General features: G+C 42.0%; 3 protein-coding genes across 5 annotated transcripts; all 3 read right to left on the bottom strand.

The window, feature by feature from the left end:
* Window positions 1-1673: 1673 nt before the first annotated feature.
* LOC307080700 (protection of telomeres protein 1-like) lies at window positions 1674-5413 on the bottom strand. The gene is made up of 6 exons (XM_079743531.1): window positions 5282-5413; window positions 4852-4987; window positions 3838-3920; window positions 3345-3439; window positions 2980-3085; window positions 1674-1999 (listed from the first exon to the last, which is right to left on the bottom strand). Exons 2-6 carry the CDS (start codon window positions 4926-4928, stop codon window positions 1884-1886), a joined length of 477 nt encoding a protein of 158 aa, XP_079599657.1. The 5' UTR covers window positions 4929-4987; window positions 5282-5413; the 3' UTR covers window positions 1674-1883.
* Window positions 5349-9987, bottom strand: LOC307080699 (protein mono-ADP-ribosyltransferase PARP12-like). Of its 3 annotated transcripts, XM_079743529.1 has the most exons (6): window positions 9659-9987; window positions 9183-9318; window positions 8811-9066; window positions 8495-8653; window positions 8015-8283; window positions 5349-5487 (listed from the first exon to the last, which is right to left on the bottom strand). In XM_079743529.1, the coding sequence occupies exons 1-6, from the start codon at window positions 9958-9960 to the stop codon at window positions 5473-5475; spliced, it is 1137 nt and encodes a 378-aa protein (XP_079599655.1). In that variant the 5' UTR covers window positions 9961-9987; the 3' UTR covers window positions 5349-5472. The 3 variants fall into 3 exon arrangements, with proteins under 3 accessions (XP_079599655.1, XP_079599654.1, XP_079599656.1); XM_079743528.1 differs by lacking the exon at window positions 5349-5487 and having other exon boundaries at window positions 7341-8283; XM_079743530.1 differs by lacking the exon at window positions 5349-5487 and having other exon boundaries at window positions 7341-8283; window positions 8495-8641.
* A 555-nt stretch (window positions 9988-10542) lies between these two features.
* Window positions 10543-14609, bottom strand: LOC307080698 (protein mono-ADP-ribosyltransferase PARP12-like). The gene is made up of 7 exons (XM_079743527.1): window positions 14163-14609; window positions 13746-13881; window positions 13343-13598; window positions 13084-13227; window positions 12662-12927; window positions 12147-12270; window positions 10543-11439 (listed from the first exon to the last, which is right to left on the bottom strand). The coding sequence occupies exons 1-7, from the start codon at window positions 14462-14464 to the stop codon at window positions 11339-11341; spliced, it is 1329 nt and encodes a 442-aa protein (XP_079599653.1). The 5' UTR covers window positions 14465-14609; the 3' UTR covers window positions 10543-11338.
* Window positions 14610-16473: the final 1864 nt, after the last annotated feature.

Raw genomic sequence — 16473 nt, 5'->3', positions numbered from 1 at the left:
ACCACATATTTGTAGTGAAATAACCAGTCCGGGATAGTTCCTCTTCTTCACAGAGTGGTCAACACAACACCATAAACAGTTTTATTTGTTTTCGATAAGTCAGACACTACATGCCTGGCCTCTTTATCATTCTGCCCCGGCCAATACAGACTGGAGATTTACCTGGGGAGAAATTGTAGGCGTGGCTTATTTACCATTCTGCCCTCTAAAAATAGACTGAATATTTACATGTATTCGAGAGAGGCTTCATGAACCACCACCAGGGTGCATTTCTATTTACCTTGTGTCTCTGATACCACAATACCACAGAAGATAAGAATTAAGCTTCAACTTCATCTTCACATCTTTCTTGCAACAAAATAATAAACAGACATTAAGACTATATTTGATACGTCTGTATGTTATGAATAAGCATGTCTAAACTAGACTGTATAAAATTTGCTCAAGTCACAGAAAATGTTTGCATTATGACGTAATCACGTTATGTAAGCAACTGTTAGGTTCACAATAGCGCGAGTACGACCAGCACTAGCACTCCTTAATGTGTGTAAGATTCTATTTTTATTATATTTTAAACCAATCATTCTGGCACATACAACCAGTTTAGACATGCTTATTCATGTTATGAATAAGCATGTCTAAACTAGACTGTATAAAATTTGCTCAAGTCACAGAAAATGTTTGCATTATGACGTAATCACGTTATGTAAGCAACTGTTAGGTTCACAATAGCGCGAGTACGACCAGCACTAGCACTCCTTAATGTGTGTAAGATTCTATTTTTATTATATTTTAAACCAATCATTCTGGCACATACAACCATTAGGGGCCCACAAGTGAGATGAGAATGTCTGGGAACAAGGCTGGCCAAAAGAGAATTGTTTCAGTTTTGTTATATATTTGTGTTGCCTTAAAAAAACATTTGAACACATTTGATAGTATTAAGGAATAAATTAAAATAAAATAAAAACTAGCCTGAAAAGTTGATGGTGTGTTTCTCAGCATCAGTGGATCAGCCTGGCAGTTCAGGGGAGAAAACATCAGGGAAATGTCCCTGTGGTAACAGGGTGACGGGGAGAGGGAGCAATTCTAGTAGAAAATGCTACAGGACACAGAGATATTTGAGTTGTGATCAAGCAACTCACAAATCTCCTGGGTGTTTAGGTAGAGTAGGGTTAGGGTTCTCTGTAAAATGAATCATGTTTCTCTACAGAAGTAGAACTAGATCCCCTGTCGTCTGTGAGGAATTCTCTCTCACTTCAACCCTGGTAAAACTTTTCTGTAAAAAAAAAAAGTGCATTTGTACCTGGTATACATTCATAAGACACTTATAAGACTTTATAACACTGGGGACACAAGACATGGCATTAGCACTTCTCTCTGATCCTCAAAAGAGATAGCCAAGAGACATTGTAAAAGGCACTGCAAGCGGTCCAACTGTGCTCTCCTGGCTTCTGCCACTAACAATAGGTCTGGGCCTATTGGTAATGTCTGTTGAACTTTGTGGTTGAACGAAAATTGACTTTTCTTATCAAAATCACAGTGCCGGGGAAAGTAGATAAAACCTTGGGGAGAACGGTTAACAGGCTATTAAACCAAAGAATAAAAGTAGTGGTCTGATGAAGAAGCAACCCTTAAAATATACAGAAAACCAGGCTTTTTAAATAAATACACATTTTATTTACAAATGTATGAACAAAAACATTGATGTACCAATAACACAACTTTGGCATTCTATTTATTTTCAGCACGTTTACATGATATGATCTATTATTCGATCAATCATTTATTTTTACAAAACATCCAATTCAATTATTTTTATCACCTGCTGATGGTTCATATCCATCAAACCCAGAGTTAACGGCCCAGTGTTTAGGGCCTTCTCAGGGCGAGGTCGCGGTGGTGCTGGTCTGACACACCTGGTAGCAGACACGGTTAAGTCCGCCGTCTTCCTTCACTGTGTATGTGGAGAGACAGAGGTCCAGCCAGGGGTGCTTAGCTGTGAAGAGACGATAACAGGTGTTGTAGTAAACCATTTAAGATGTATGTAATATATACATATTGTTTGATACATGTTCAGGGCTCAAGGTTAACATTTTCTAAAGGTAGCATTAACTTCTTATTGTCATGTCCTTTCTCATGTACCATCCATCTGTGTATATCTATTTGAAAAGATGAACTCACATGAAATAAGTTTTAGCAATATCTTTATTGCATGGTTCCAGGGTGCGATTTATTGGGGAGCTGACCTCCACTGAAATGGGACTGAAAATGCTCATTTGGAAAAATCGGGGAGAGTGTTTGCTTAAATAGGATTATTGACACACTTCTGTACTTCACCGTATCAAGTTAAAAAATATATTTGGTCATTTGGGTCAAATATCGGGGCCCTGGTAACTTGGGTTTAATTCAAAGAAAAAAATGATCTTCCTGCGTAACTGTATATGAACTAAAAACTGCCCAGTAATAAAAGCAGTAAAGTCTATCTGCGTTATTAATGTGTTCCGCTTCTGGGGACGAGGTAACTATGAATTGATTGTATGTTTATTTTCTGCCTGTGGGAATACTTGGTATGCTAGTCTATCGGCCTTGTGCTTAACCATCTTAAAATTCATCGGGTGACGTCAATTCACAATATGTTCCACTGGAACTACTTGCACCACCATATCCAAATTAATAATATTGTCATTTACATTAATCTTTTCCTGGCACCAATGTGACCAAGATGCCAGGAAAAAAAGCCGTTGCACCCGCATTTTTGCCACTCTTGAGCCGTGAGGTCATTCAATTCCAGGTAGGGGTTTAGGGCTGTTGCTCAAGGATGCTCTTGGCATCCTGTCTATAACAGGTAGATAAAGGGAAATCAGGCTCCAACCCTAGGACCGGGCATCAACACCTGAACCACTAGCCCATTCTGCCTTACTTCAATTGACGGCAACCAATCACTCAACCAATCAAGATTATCAAACTCAAACTCACCTATACTACCTCCTGGTGGGCACAGGAAGTCCATCGTTTTACTGATCTTATTCTGGGCCCCCTGATTGGCTGCCACCTCCTCCAATGACACTTGAAAGAAGGTTTCCTGACATGTAAAAAAGACACGTTACTGGGATCACCTCACCATTGCTGTCCTATACAATATTAGTCAATATTCAGAGGAAAAGTCTTTATCTATATCTGATACTACAATACAGGGCTCCTATTAAAACGCCACAATTTTAGGGTTTAACGGCATGTTATTGCTTTTGTTCGAATGCAGTGTCTGGTTGTGTCTAGTATTTATAACATGCAGTGTGTCCCCAGAGTGTCTGGATGTAGAAGTTATGGTAGTTATAACATACTGCGTCTCTCCAGAGGAGGACTTCTAGAGTGTCTCGTCCTTGCTGGAGCTCCAGTTTCAATACCAGGCAATACTGAAGCAGCTTAACGCCTACAGCTGGGGGAGAGAGACAGAGGCAATACAGAGAGAGAGAGACAGAGAGACAGTACAGAAAACGGATTGAGGCGTATGATATATATGCACTAGAAAAACCTCTGGATATAGTTGTAACTGTACACAGGAGCAAACAAAGGAAAAGCCAGCATTTATTCAGTTTTCCAGTGTATTTGATTGTACAATTTTGCATGCCAACGCTCTGTGACTTTATAATATTAAACCTTTCAATGAAGATAAGTACTTTACTTTAAAACAATGTCGGCAATTTAATAGAAACCAATGAACTGAGCATAAAGAAATGTTCTGCTTTGTTCTGAGTTGCTAATAAAAACCAAACCCGTTTTCTCTAGGAACAACGTTGGGACACTGAATGTTCTCGTCTCGGGCTTCAGACTTACCTTCTGCTATCATTTCCTCATTGATCTCCTCTGATCCATCAACCTTCAGCTCCTTCACAGAAACCTGGGAACACTGCTTACATCTAGAATACACACAAACCTCGAGTTACCCTACTGTTGTTACTAGGTTCTCTCATTAGCATGAATGAGAGGGTTCACTTTTGAATGCACTCTTAGTATTCCCCAGAAGAATTTATTTCGCTATGCCAGCCATGTCTTGTGAACTTGCCAGTGATGGCAAGTGATGACGTCTTGCCAGTGATGCCAATGTCAGATACCTCCCACTTATAAGTACCCTGAACAATGTCAGAATCGTCATTCAAAACAGGAGATACTCCTTGAAGATATATCATATATCCCCATCTTCCATGGTGTGGAGAGAGTTCAGTGACGCCATTTATCTTGACGGGTAGATATTCGGACGTCCTAGCAGGCTCCGTACTAATGAGGGGGAGAAAAACAAGAGTGCGGTGGCCAGTTGCATTCCGTCTCTGTATACTTGTATGGTGGGCCAGGTTTAGTAGGAGACAGGCTAACTACTCCTGGCTAACAATTAGCGTGGGGGTTATTTAAAGCTTTCATTCTGAGGAGGCATGGAGGCCAAGTAATATAACCAGCTAAAATAACAGACTAGCAGATATCTCTCTTGATGTGCACTCTTTGGAGTCTAAGAGGGGGCAGGTGCATAAAGTGAAGAGTCTTAGGCTCCAAGCTGTGAACAGTAAGCTAACTAAACTGGCCAGTCGAGGGAATGCACAGGTAAGAAGCATGAAGAGGGGATTGAATGATTACCCCAACGCTTTCCAGGGTACTTATTGGTGGGTGGTACCGGAGTGGTGTCAAAGATCACCACCCAGTCCCCGCCAGCATAGTGAAATGAACGCTTCTGAGGAATAAGCTAAAGGGGCATCCAGTGGTGAGATATCGAAACCAATGCAATAATAGCGAACTATCTTCATTATACATCTGAAATATACCTATATACATCCAGCTCAAAGTTGTCGTGGCACTGACCCGTAATATCGCTTATTTCCTTGGAACAGGAAGGGGGCGGAGAGGTCCATTAAAGACGCACTTCCTCCTGACGGCATCAGCGGAAGTATGTACTGGTAGGCAGCGGCCAGCTGACACACGTCCTCCAGAGTGGCTCCTACAGCGCAGCAGCGTATAATACAATGAGAACATAATGGTCATCACAACTATTACTTCCATAGCTATTATTACAACCCTCTCCTCTGGTGTGTATCACTGGCCTTACAGCCACAACCCTCTCCTCTGGTGTGTATCACTGGCCTTACAGCCACAACCCTCTCCTCTGGTATGTATCACTGGCCTTACAGCCACAACCCTCTCCTCTGGTGTGTATCACTGGCCTTATGACATAACCCTACCCTCCAAGTCAAAGTCAGACAGGAATAACCAATCAGGAGTGACAGAGTTGTACCGGTCACGTAGATAAGGTCCTTGCTCTTTCTCTGGCCGAACAGCTCCTTGGACAGGTGGATAGAGAGGGTTCGCCCGATGGCTTTTGGCCCATCTCCAGGTAGGAGGAGGGACTCTGAGAGGAGCCATGGCTCGGCGATGCGGCCTGGGGCCTTCGAGGCCTCCAGGAAAGTTTCTGACAGGAAGTCATCATCAGGGATCTCGTGTCTGAGACGGAAGAGATTACATTAGAGCACGATGGGGCTAGAAGGTATGGCTTTAGAGGCTGCGCTGGAGGTAGCGTTAGAGGTAGGATTAGAGGCAAGTTATTAAGTAGTGTGTGAATGTGTTAATTCCTCTTCTGTATTCATCCCCCTCGCTGCCAGAGCCCTGCCTCTGACCCCCACTGTTGGTTTACATAAAATATGTGTCAACTAAATCCTGCTTTTTTCCCCATTTCAGCTAAACATTTGTGCCCAATCTTCCACTGTACTTGAAAAGTGGATCAAACAGTTAAGATGTTTTCACCTTCGTTCCCATCCCTGTTCCCTGTTCCCATGCCCCTCCTCGTCAGACCTCTGTCTCGCACTGTGATTGAGGAGTTGACAAGGAAGCATTTTGGAGGTCGGAATAAGCATTAAATGGCCTTCTTTTATTTATCAGTAAAACAACCGACCCCCCACAGACCAACTGGTCTGGAGGCCAATCTCACCGAGGTATAACACCCTGCCAATTGTTGAACCTAGACAGGGTGTAGGCGGTATATGATTGGCCTCTTTTGTATAATAGTGACCCAATAGCAAATAGTGGGTTGCCCCTTTTTCTATGTTTTACTAGATAATAAGATAATAATAATAATAACTGGGAGGTAACTGAAAGCCCCACCCTGTGTTTTGTGATGAATAAAAAACATGACTGGACAGTGACACATAATGGGAGATAGGGAAGCACGGGGTATGAGTGTGACAACCAGAGGATCCACCATGTACCAGGACGGCGTTGGTGTGGGGTTTCATGAAAGAGCACGCAAATAAAGGACTGAATATTGGGACTCTATGGTCCATTTGGGACAAAGGATTTAGTAACTCCAGCCTTGTTCGAACTACTTACTTCTTCATTTGGTAAGCCAGCCAGGACTAAACAAGAGGTCTACAACAAGGAATCAACTTCTTCACTAGGTTTAGAGACGAAAGTAGGGGTAAGATGAGAGGTTAGGGGAGGAGTGAGAGGCAGGGCTAAGGTAAGAGGAGTAAGAGGCAGGGCTAAGGTAAGAGGAGGAGTAAGAGGCAGGGCTAGGGTTAGGAGAGGAGTGAGAGGCAGGGCTAGGGTTAGTTAGAGGAGTGAGAGGCAGGGCTAGGGTTAGTTAGAGGAGTGAGAGGCAGGGCTAGGGTTAGTTAGAGGAGTGAGAGGCAGGGCTAGGGTTAGGAGAGGAGTGAGAGGCAGGGCTAGGGTTAGTTAGAGGAGTGAGAGGCAGGGCTAGGGTTAGGAGAGGAGTGAGAGGCAGGGCTAGGGTTAGGAGAGGAGTGAGAGGCAGGGCTAGGGTTAGTTAGAGGAGTGAGAGGCAGGGCTAGGGTTAGGAGAGGAGTGAGAGGCAGGGCTAGGGTTAGGAGAGGAGTGAGAGGCAGGGCTAGGGTTAGGAGAGGAGTGAGAGGCAGGGCTAGGGTTAGAAGAGGAGTGAGAGGCAGGGCTAGGGTTAGGAGAGGAGTGAGAGGCAGGGCTAGGGTTAGTTAGAGGAGTGAGAGGCAGGGCTTGGGTTAGTTAGAGGAGTGAGAGGCAGGGCTAGGGTTAGTTAGAGGAGTGAGAGGCAGGGCTTGGGTTAGTTAGAGGAGTGAGAGGCAGGGCTAGGGTTAGGAGAGGAGTGAGAGGCAGGGCTAGGGTTAGGAGAGGAGTGAGAGGCAGGGCTAGGGTTAGGAGAGGAGTGAGAGGCAGGGCTAGGGTTAGTTAGAGGAGTGAGAGGCAGGGCTAGGGTTAGGAGAAGAGTGAGAGGCAGGGCTAGGGTTAGGAGAGGAGTGAGAGGCAGGGCTAGGGTTAGGAGAGGAGTGAGAGGCAGGGCTAGGGTTAGGAGAGGAGTGAAAGGCAGGGCTAGGGTTAGAAGCGGAGTGAGAGGCAGGGCTAGGGTTAGGAGAGGAGTGAGAGGCAGGGCTAGGGTTAGTTAGAGGAGTGAGAGGCAGGGCTTGGGTTAGTTAGAGGAGTGAGAGGCAGGGCTAGGGTTAGTTAGAGGAGTGAGAGGCAGGGCTAGGGTTAGTTAGAGGAGTGAGAGGCGAGTGGAGAGGAGAGTGGTTGTTGTGAAAACGTGCCTTCTGTGGAACTGAATAAAAACAGTGAATATGGAAGACTGCAATGTTTTATATAAAGTAGACTAGTGTGTTGCTGCTGATCTGAAAGTGTATTCATATGATACAAGTGTGTATCATTTTGTCATCAGAGTGACATTTTGACAAAGGATTGTTAGGTTTCGATAGAAGAGCTTCAATTTGACATAGATGTGAATGGTATATTTCTCAGTGTTGTGTCTTATTTGCTTGTGTGTTGAGTTTTGACACAATGAGCCAAGTTTTGCAAAATGTGTTCAAGCAATTGAAAAAAACTGTAAGTTTCTTTTTATTCTTGCCCTCTGAGGGGGCTAGGGCTAGGGGAGGGTCGTAAATATATTGCCTCTTAATCCCTTTGAGGTTGTACCTGTGATTAAGGGCTATACAAATAAAATGTAATTGAATTAAACAAGGCTTAGTGGTTATTAATTATGGAGTGACACCTTGTCCTGTCCATACTCCTCCCAGCTCCCGTTGTCGTCCTGCCAGTACCACAGCCAATCAGTGGTGAGGAGGAAGTAGTTGGGCTTGGAGACAGAGGAGACCGTGGATAAACGACGGACGGATCCCCCCAGGTTTTTGACTGTATTCTTAGGGTCACAGTAGGCCTTCTCCATGCTCTCCATGTTAGGCATATCGATCCAGCCGAGAGACACACTGTCCTGGACCTGCCACCTGTAAGGTAGCTGGTAGTGCACCCGTACACACTTGTCTGTAAAGAAATGAGAACTCAACATCAGCTTATTTGGACCATTGCTAATGATGCAACAGCCATTTCTTCGTGATATTGCTAAGGTATTTGTATATTAATACACAAGGCACTTATAATTCTTTATATTTCCCCTGATTTGAACTGGTGTGACAACTTCATGGTAGAATGTGCTGTCTGCTATCCCTCTGTCCTAAGGACGCTGCAATCTCACCTTTAAAGCTGCAATGTTGGCGTAGAAAGTAGAGACAGATTTCATTACGGTCGGCCTCACTGGTTGGGGGGGCAGCAGAAGTATCACTGGTGGTGGACTTTATTTCGAGGCATCTGATTGGCAGACTGTCCGTCACCTCTGGGTGTGCTAAAAGATTCTCTAACATACACACACACACACACACACACACACACACACACACACACACACACACATTCCAATTACTTATTACAGCCAATATGCCATAGTACGATGAGCAGATAAAAATGTCTAGGTTTTAAATATATATATGCAGTTTGAATTCCTGATCATTTACCAAGATTAGGCGGTTGCTGGTAGATGATGGATTTGCAGCGGTAGATTTTGTACAGTTTTCCTATATTGTCATCGCTGAGACCTCTGCCTTTCAGGATCTTCAGCACCTGATCGTTGAAGGAATGCTCCCTTCTACACTTTTCTCCAAAGTTGCAGTCACCTTGGAGAAAGTGCTGACAGACATGAAGGCGGATGCAAGAGTTTGGGAACTTGCAGATACCATGCTGACCATGGCCCCGGTTATAATGTGAACATATCTGTAAGCGGGGGAAACAGAAGGTCATACAGACCGACAGACAGACACACACCAGACATCTCCAGTCGTCATTGTTAAAAATGTGTGTTAACTATCATGATAATCTTATGTTTTGACCTCAGGAAGCAAGTAGGCATCGTTTTGCAGTAATAATGGGAAGAGCTCTTTTCCAGTCAGATTTTGTAGGCCAGCCTCGATCAAAATTGTTAAATTGTGTTGAGAAGCCAGGTCGTGGGAATGTTTGCATTTATTTCTGAAAGAAAACAATTATAGACGAATCGTGTCAAAATAAATGCAAGTTCAGTTAGTCAAAAAACATCTAGAGTCATGTGTATCTACAGACTGCATGCTGTATGGATGCATTTCGCCTTCAAGGGAGCTGTACTTTCTACTCGATGGAATATCATCTACTGCGTATATTTGGATGCTTTGTTGTCAGAGCTTGGCATCTGGTTTTCTCCATTTGTCATATCATCCAACATTATGTAATGTTTAACCTATACGCCTGTAGTTTAGGTTTGTAAAACATTGCCATCCACTCAATGATAGGCCTAGGCCTTATCTCCATATTGAGGTTTAGATAATGTACTTACCCGAATCTGCAGTATCCGCATATAAAATACCTGCACAACTGCAAGTGGTTGCACTGGGGACACTCTCCCTGCGCCTTCTGGCAGACCCTCAGCTGGGTTCTCGCCACGACCAGAGTTCTTGGTTTTATTTCTTTGGCCAATGGAACCGCAAATTTCCCATTGTCAGATACAATTTGGAGAAGGACCGAGTGGTCAACTGTGATACGACCTTTTCGAAGTACTTCTTTAAATTCCTTGAACTCCAAACATCCTTGGTTTGCGCACAGGTTGTCATAAATGATTTTAGAAACCGTCCCTGCCATTTTCTCTTATTGCACAGTATCGTACCCAGCTCGTTTTTCTCTTCCGGTTTTCATTTCAGGGAAACGAAACCAAAACTAAACACGCTTTTCTTTGTCTGTGCGTATATCAGGATTGTTGTGCATTCCAAATACGTTTTTTTTTTTGATCTTCCACCTATTTTATTTGAACAAATAACAGTGGATACTTACAAACACTAACTCTAATTTTAACACGTCGACCGCCTTTAACTTTAAATAGTGCAATGGTGTCTGAACACGAGATGTCACTGCTGTCATGTTATGAATGAAGCAGACTGGATAATAGGGTCTCAAGACACACAAAAAATGAATCATTATCTGCGTCAATTAAAACAACAGTACATAAGGCTTGTACTGTTGCTATGTAGTTATTAGTCGCAGCCCCTGGGATCACATTGGATTACAGTTGATGTGATTGAATTAGTTTCAAGATTATGTTGCCATGCCGTGATTGCATTGCCATGTTTCATGTACATTCATATTTGTATGCACAATGGATTGTTAAAAAAAATAGAAACAGATTGTTTTACAGTACTTTATTACAGTACTCTTTTTTGTGTGTTCTTTAATGCCTGAAGTGATAGGTCGAGTTGCACAGTGTTCTCAGTGACGTCTTGTTAAATTACTTGCTAAGACAAAGCTGACCCTTGAAGCATAATACAACGTTATTGTTGCTATGTCACTTCTCACTTATGTTTGTATGACATTAAACAAGGGTCTTGTTCTGAAAAAACTGTTCCCAAATGATCTCAGCAGACCCAAACAAATGTGGTGAAACAAACGTCATTCGAAAAATTCATGGCTGCAAATATAAGAAAAAAAACAATATGCAATTACACTCTAATTACATCATGTGACACTCAGTATTGAGATACAATTCCAGGAAAAGATAAATTAATCGTTAGTACTTAGCATGTTTATATTAAATGTTATAATTAAACTCATATACATAAAATCAGCAATGGGAGACAAGAGACAATCAATCGCATTCCCATTTGTCTTAGTTGATGCTGTTTCACAGATACAACACATCACGCAGTGTTCTCATTCGGTATACAACTACAGAAACACATTACATTCTTAAAGGCCAATGCCGGTTTGGGGGATCAAACCACCGTTGCGGTCTCTGCTGGCTTCCCTTAAACATCAGTTAGATTATTATTTGTAAAAAATCACTTTTTTCTGCTACATGAACGTGCCTGCCGCAAATGTCAACAATAGTATAAATATATATCGCACTTTGGGCAATTTTAATAAGACATTTTGTAAAGTATAATGGCAATTGACTGATATTTTGTCCTTGTCTGTTACAAGGTTTTTTTTCACTTGTAAAGAGGTCTCAATGCAGAATAAATGGAGATTACCCTCGCAATTTATCCTGCACCTCCTGTGTGGACACAAAGCGAGGCCGTCTGCGGACCTCCCTCTGGGCTCCGGACTTCAACTTATGCTGGCGCATCTCTGAAAATGTGGAAATAGGCTTTATGTACATCATAGGATAATGTTTTTATTTGATATCTTTGTTACAGACTTTAAGTAGGTATGCAGCATAAAACACGTTGACATTGCTAAAAACATCTAGTGGCGAGGTAATCCGCCCCCCAGTTCCAATTTTATATTGTAATATTGTACTATTTCGTTTGCAATCCGAAAAAAAAAAAAAAAATGATGGCCTGCTGAAGTATTGGAGCCAATACTCTGCTTAACAATCCGGTGTGAAGCCATCTCTGAGTCTGGCCAGATCTGATCCAGCCCCAAGTTCTCAAAGCCAAAGTACATTCTGGATTTACAAGGCTGGCCCAGCCAAAACGTGTCCTCTTACTAAATTACTGATTTCTCACAAAAGGAACATTGCAGAAACGTGGTATGCAGTGATTCAGAGACAGATCCCCTGAGTAGTCATTAAGGAATGACGCTTATATCTGATACAAGTATCTAATACTAATGGAGATTTACAGCTACAGTGATTTGAAGACATACTCTCCTATTAAACCCCATTGTAACTTGCAGCAATGTCTCCGTGTCTCAGTGTGATCAATTGCAGCCACGGCAAAGTGAAATACTCTTCACAAAGCAATAGAATTATGTTCGGTACATCACCAATAGACGTTTTATAGTGTTTTAGGCAGTATTACTCCTTTAAGACAATGAAAAACATGTCATGGCACCTTTGAAGTTGATGATGTAAATACATCCGCCTGCACTGAAACAATCCGTCTCTTTTTCTGATAGGTAGACACGCTCCAAAGTTCCAGAATTGACAGAAGCAGTAATTCCACCACCCTCACCAACCTAAAGACAAAACACAGCCAGAATGCACATTTAATTATATCTATCTTTACTCTAAGGGTTTGAGTTAAGATGTTATGCTTAATTATACAACAGTTAGTTCTGACCAAGTAACTTGTTTAAGCAATATAATATAAAAATAATATAACCACTTGCTTAAGCAATATCACACTCAAGGTCATGCTGTTGTACTGAATATTCGCACGGCTGTGATTATCCTCAGCACTCGGCCTGCGGCCTCGTACCTACGACCAAATCAAAGCTGTGATGATATTCAGTACAACAGCACTCCCTCTCGTGTGATATTGCTTAAGCAAGTGGGCATTGTAGTCAAACCAGTCACACAGGATTTAGGCATGACTAGGCTTAGTGATCATAGGTTATGGAGTGACACCTTGTCCTTCCCATACTCCTCCCAGCACCCGTCATCATCTTCCCAGAACCACAGCCAATCAGTGGTGAGGATGAAGTCGTGGGGCTTGGAGACAGAGGACACCGTGGATAATCGACGAACGGTTCCCCCAAGATGTTTAAATGCATTGTTAGGGTCACAGTAGGCCCGCTCGATGTCCTCCATGTTAGGCATATCGATCCAGGTAACGCTATCCTGGACCACCTGCCACCTGTAAGGTAGCTGGTAGTGCACCCGGACACACTTGTCTGTAAAGACATAAGAACCCAACATCAGCTTATTTGGGCGTTGTTTTGGGCGGCGTTGTTAAAGCATTTATTTTAGCATTTATTTTTGTTTAATTGATTAAGTATATGTCCATTAAAAATCCACAAGGCACTAATAAATATATAATCTGCACTCACCTTTAAAGCTGCAATGTTGGCGTAGAAAGTAGAGACAGATTTCATTACGGTCGGCCTCACTGGTTGGGGGGGCAGCAGAAGTATCACTGGTGGTGGACCTTTTTTGGAGGCTGTCCGTCACCTCTGGGAGTGCTCTTAGATTCTCTAACACACACAAACACACAAACTACTTATTACAGCCAATATACCATAGTGCGGTGAGCAGTTCACAATTTCTAAGTATTAAATATATATGCAGTTTGAATTCCTGATCATTTACCAAGATTAGGTGGTGGCTGCTTGATGATGGATTTGCAGTGGTAGATTTTGCCCAGGATTTCTTTATTGTCATCGCTGAGACCTCTGCCTTTCAGGATCTTCAGCACCTGATCGTTGAAGGAATGATCCCTTCTACACTTTTCTCCAAACTTGCAGTCACCTTGGAGAAAGTGCTTACAGACATGGAGGCGGATGCAAGAGTTTGGGAACTTGCAGATACCATGCTGACCATGGCCCCGGTTATAATGTGAACATATCTGTAAGCGGGGTCATACAGTAAAGGTCATACAGACAGACAGACAGACAGACAGACAGACAGACAGACACATCAGACTTGTCCGATGTGTCTCAACTGTCATTGTTAGGAATGTGTTTTAACTATCATGATCACTTTATGTTCTCACCTCAGGAAGCAAGTAGGCATCGTTTTGCAGTAATAATGGGAAGAGCTCTTTTCCAGTCAGATTGTTTAGGCCGGCTTCAATCAAAATGGCTAAATTGTGTGTAGAAGCCAGGTCGTGGGAATACTTGCATTTATTTCTGAAAAAAAGCAATGATGAAACATTGAAAAACAAACGATGTTTGGTTAATACAAATAACCGTGAAGAATGTGTATCTACAGAATGCAAAAATTCAAGTTTAAGAGTTCGCCTGTAAGGGAGATGTACTTTAAATCTGTTATCATGAAGTCATACAGTCCTCTACCTAAATTATTAACAGCATCCAACATATGACAGAACGTATAGACTATAAACCTATATTTTTAGCTTGTATAACATCTTAAATAATGCTCAATTTTGAGGTTAAGGACATTTACTTACCCATATTTGCAGTTGCCGCATATAAAATACCTGCACAAGTGCAAGTGGTTGCACTGCAGACACTCTCCCTGCGCCTTCTGGCAGACCCTCAGCTGTGTTCTCGCCACTACCAGAGTGCCTGATTGTATATCGTTGGCCAATGAAACCGCAAATTTCCCATTGTCAGATAAAGTTTTGAGAAGGACCGAGTGGTCAGCTGTGATACGACGATTTCGAAGAACTTCTTTAAATTTCCCGAACTCCAAACATCCTTCATTTTCGCACAGGTTTTCATAAATTATTTTAGAAACGGCACCTGCCATTCTGTCCTATAGCCGTTGTCAGTACCGTTCGCAGCTGCTTTCCCGAACCTCTCGACCGGTTCGATTTTTTATCGAAATGGAAACTTAACATGCTTTGCCTGTGTGTGTGTGTGTGTGTGTGTGTGTGTGTGTGTGTGTGTGTGTGTGTGCGCGTGCGTAATCGAAATGGAAACTTAATATGCTTTGCATTCCAGGTTAGTTTGTTTCGATCTCATGATGTAAATGAATTCCTTCTGCTTTATATAGACCACGTGATCAGTGTGACTTCCTCACTGGACCACATATTTGTAGTGAAATAACCAGTCCGGGATAGTTCCTCTTCTACACTCCATAAACAGTTTTATTTGTTTTCGATAAGTCAGACACTACATGCCTGGCCTCTTTATCATTCTGCCCCGGCCAATACAGACTGGAGATTTACCTGGGGAGAAATTGTAGGCGTGGCTTATTTACCATTCTGCCCTCTAAAAATAGACTGAATATTTACATGTATTCGAGAGAGGCTTCATGAACCACCACCAGGGTGCATTTCTATTTACCTTGTGTCTCTGATACCACAATACCACAGAAGATAAGAATTAAGCTTCAACTTCATCTTCACATCTTTCTTGCAACAAAATAATAAACAGACATTAAGACTATATTTGATACGTCTGTATGTTATGAATAAGCATGTCTAAACTAGACTGTATAAAATTTGCTCAAGTCACAGAAAATGTTTGCATTATGACGTAATCACGTTATGTAAGCAACTGTTAGGTTCACAATAGCGCGAGTACGACCAGCACTAGCACTCCTTAATGTGTGTAAGATTCTATTTTTATTATATTTTAAACCAATCATTCTGGCACATACAACCAGTTTAGACATGCTTATTCATGTTATGAATAAGCATGTCTAAACTAGACTGTATAAAATTTGCTCAAGTCACAGAAAATGTTTGCATTATGACGTAATCACGTTATGTAAGCAACTGTTAGGTTCACAATAGCGCGAGTACGACCAGCACTAGCACTCCTTAATGTGTGTAAGATTCTATTTTTATTATATTTTAAACCAATCATTCTGGCACATACAACCATTAGGGGCCCACAAGTGAGATGAGAATGTCTGGGAACAAGGCTGGCCAAAAGAGAATTGTTTCAGTTTTGTTATATATTTGTGTTGCCTTAAAAAAACATTTGAACACATTTGATAGTATTAAGGAATAAATTAAAATAAAATAAAAACTAGCCTGAAAGGTTGATGGAGTGTTTCTCAGCATCAGTGGATCAGCCTGACAGTTCAGGGGAGAAAACATCAGGGAAATGTCCCTGTGGTAACAGGGTGACGGGGAGAGGGAGCAATTCTAGTAGAAAATTCTACAGGACACAGAGATATTTGAGTTGTGATCAAGCAACTCACAAATCTCCTGGGTGTTTAGGTAGAGTAGGGTTAGGGTTCTCTGTAAAATGAATCATGTTTCTCTACAGAAGTAGAACTAGATCCCCTGTCGTCTGTGAGGAATTCTCTCTCACTTCAACCCTGGTAAAACTTTTCTGTAAAAAAAAAAGTGCATTTGTACCTGGTATACATTCATAAGACACTTATAAGACTTTATAACACTGGGGACACAAGACATGGCATTAGCACTTCTCTCTGATCCTCAAAAGAGATAGCCAAGAGACATTGTAAAAGGCACTGCAAGCGGTCCAACTGTGCTCTCCTGGCTTCTGCCACTAACAATAGGTCTGGGCCTATTGGTAATGTCTGTTGAACTTTGTGGTTGAACGAAAATTGACTTTTCTTATCAAAATCACAGTGCCGGGGAAAGTAGATAAAACCTTGGGGAGAACGGTTAACAGGCTATTAAACCAAAGAATAAAAGTAGTGGTCTGATGAAGAAGCAACCCTTAAAATATACAGAAAACCAGGCTTTTTAAATAAATACACATTTTATTTACAAATGTATGAACAAAAACATTGATGTACCAATAACACAACTTTTGCATTCTATTTATTTTCAGCAC

This window comes from Pollachius pollachius (assembly GCF_949987615.1).
Source record: "Pollachius pollachius genome assembly, chromosome: 9".
In the NCBI taxonomy this organism is placed as follows: domain Eukaryota; kingdom Metazoa; phylum Chordata; class Actinopteri; order Gadiformes; family Gadidae; genus Pollachius; species Pollachius pollachius.
This window is presented reverse-complemented; position numbering and strand designations above follow the sequence as displayed.

What these genes read in the sequence shown, in the direction of transcription:
- LOC307080699 (XM_079743528.1), bottom strand. Translation starts at nt 9,960, where the DNA reads ATGGCAGGGACGGTTTCTAAAATCATTTATGACAACCTGTGCGCAAAC. An exon ending in CCAGCAACCGCCTAATCTTG is followed by an intron (nt 8,654 to 8,810) that starts GTAAATGATCAG and finishes TGTGTATGTTAG; the next exon opens with AGAATCTTTTAGCACACCCA. An exon ending in CCAACATTGCAGCTTTAAAG is followed by an intron (nt 8,284 to 8,494) that starts GTGAGATTGCAG and finishes ATTTCTTTACAG; the next exon opens with ACAAGTGTGTACGGGTGCAC.
- LOC307080698 (XM_079743527.1), bottom strand. Translation starts at nt 14,464, where the DNA reads ATGGCAGGTGCCGTTTCTAAAATAATTTATGAAAACCTGTGCGAAAAT. An exon ending in ATGCCTACTTGCTTCCTGAG is followed by an intron (nt 13,599 to 13,745) that starts GTGAGAACATAA and finishes CCCCGCTTACAG; the next exon opens with ATATGTTCACATTATAACCG. An exon ending in GCAGCCACCACCTAATCTTG is followed by an intron (nt 13,228 to 13,342) that starts GTAAATGATCAG and finishes TGTGTGTGTTAG; the next exon opens with AGAATCTAAGAGCACTCCCA.
- LOC307080700 (XM_079743531.1), bottom strand. Translation starts at nt 4,928, where the DNA reads ATGCCGTCAGGAGGAAGTGCGTCTTTAATGGACCTCTCCGCCCCCTTC. An exon ending in GGAAATAAGCGATATTACGG is followed by an intron (nt 3,921 to 4,851) that starts GTCAGTGCCACG and finishes TGTGTATTCTAG; the next exon opens with ATGTAAGCAGTGTTCCCAGG. An exon ending in TCCTCCTCTGGAGAGACGCA is followed by an intron (nt 3,086 to 3,344) that starts GTATGTTATAAC and finishes TTTACATGTCAG; the next exon opens with GAAACCTTCTTTCAAGTGTC.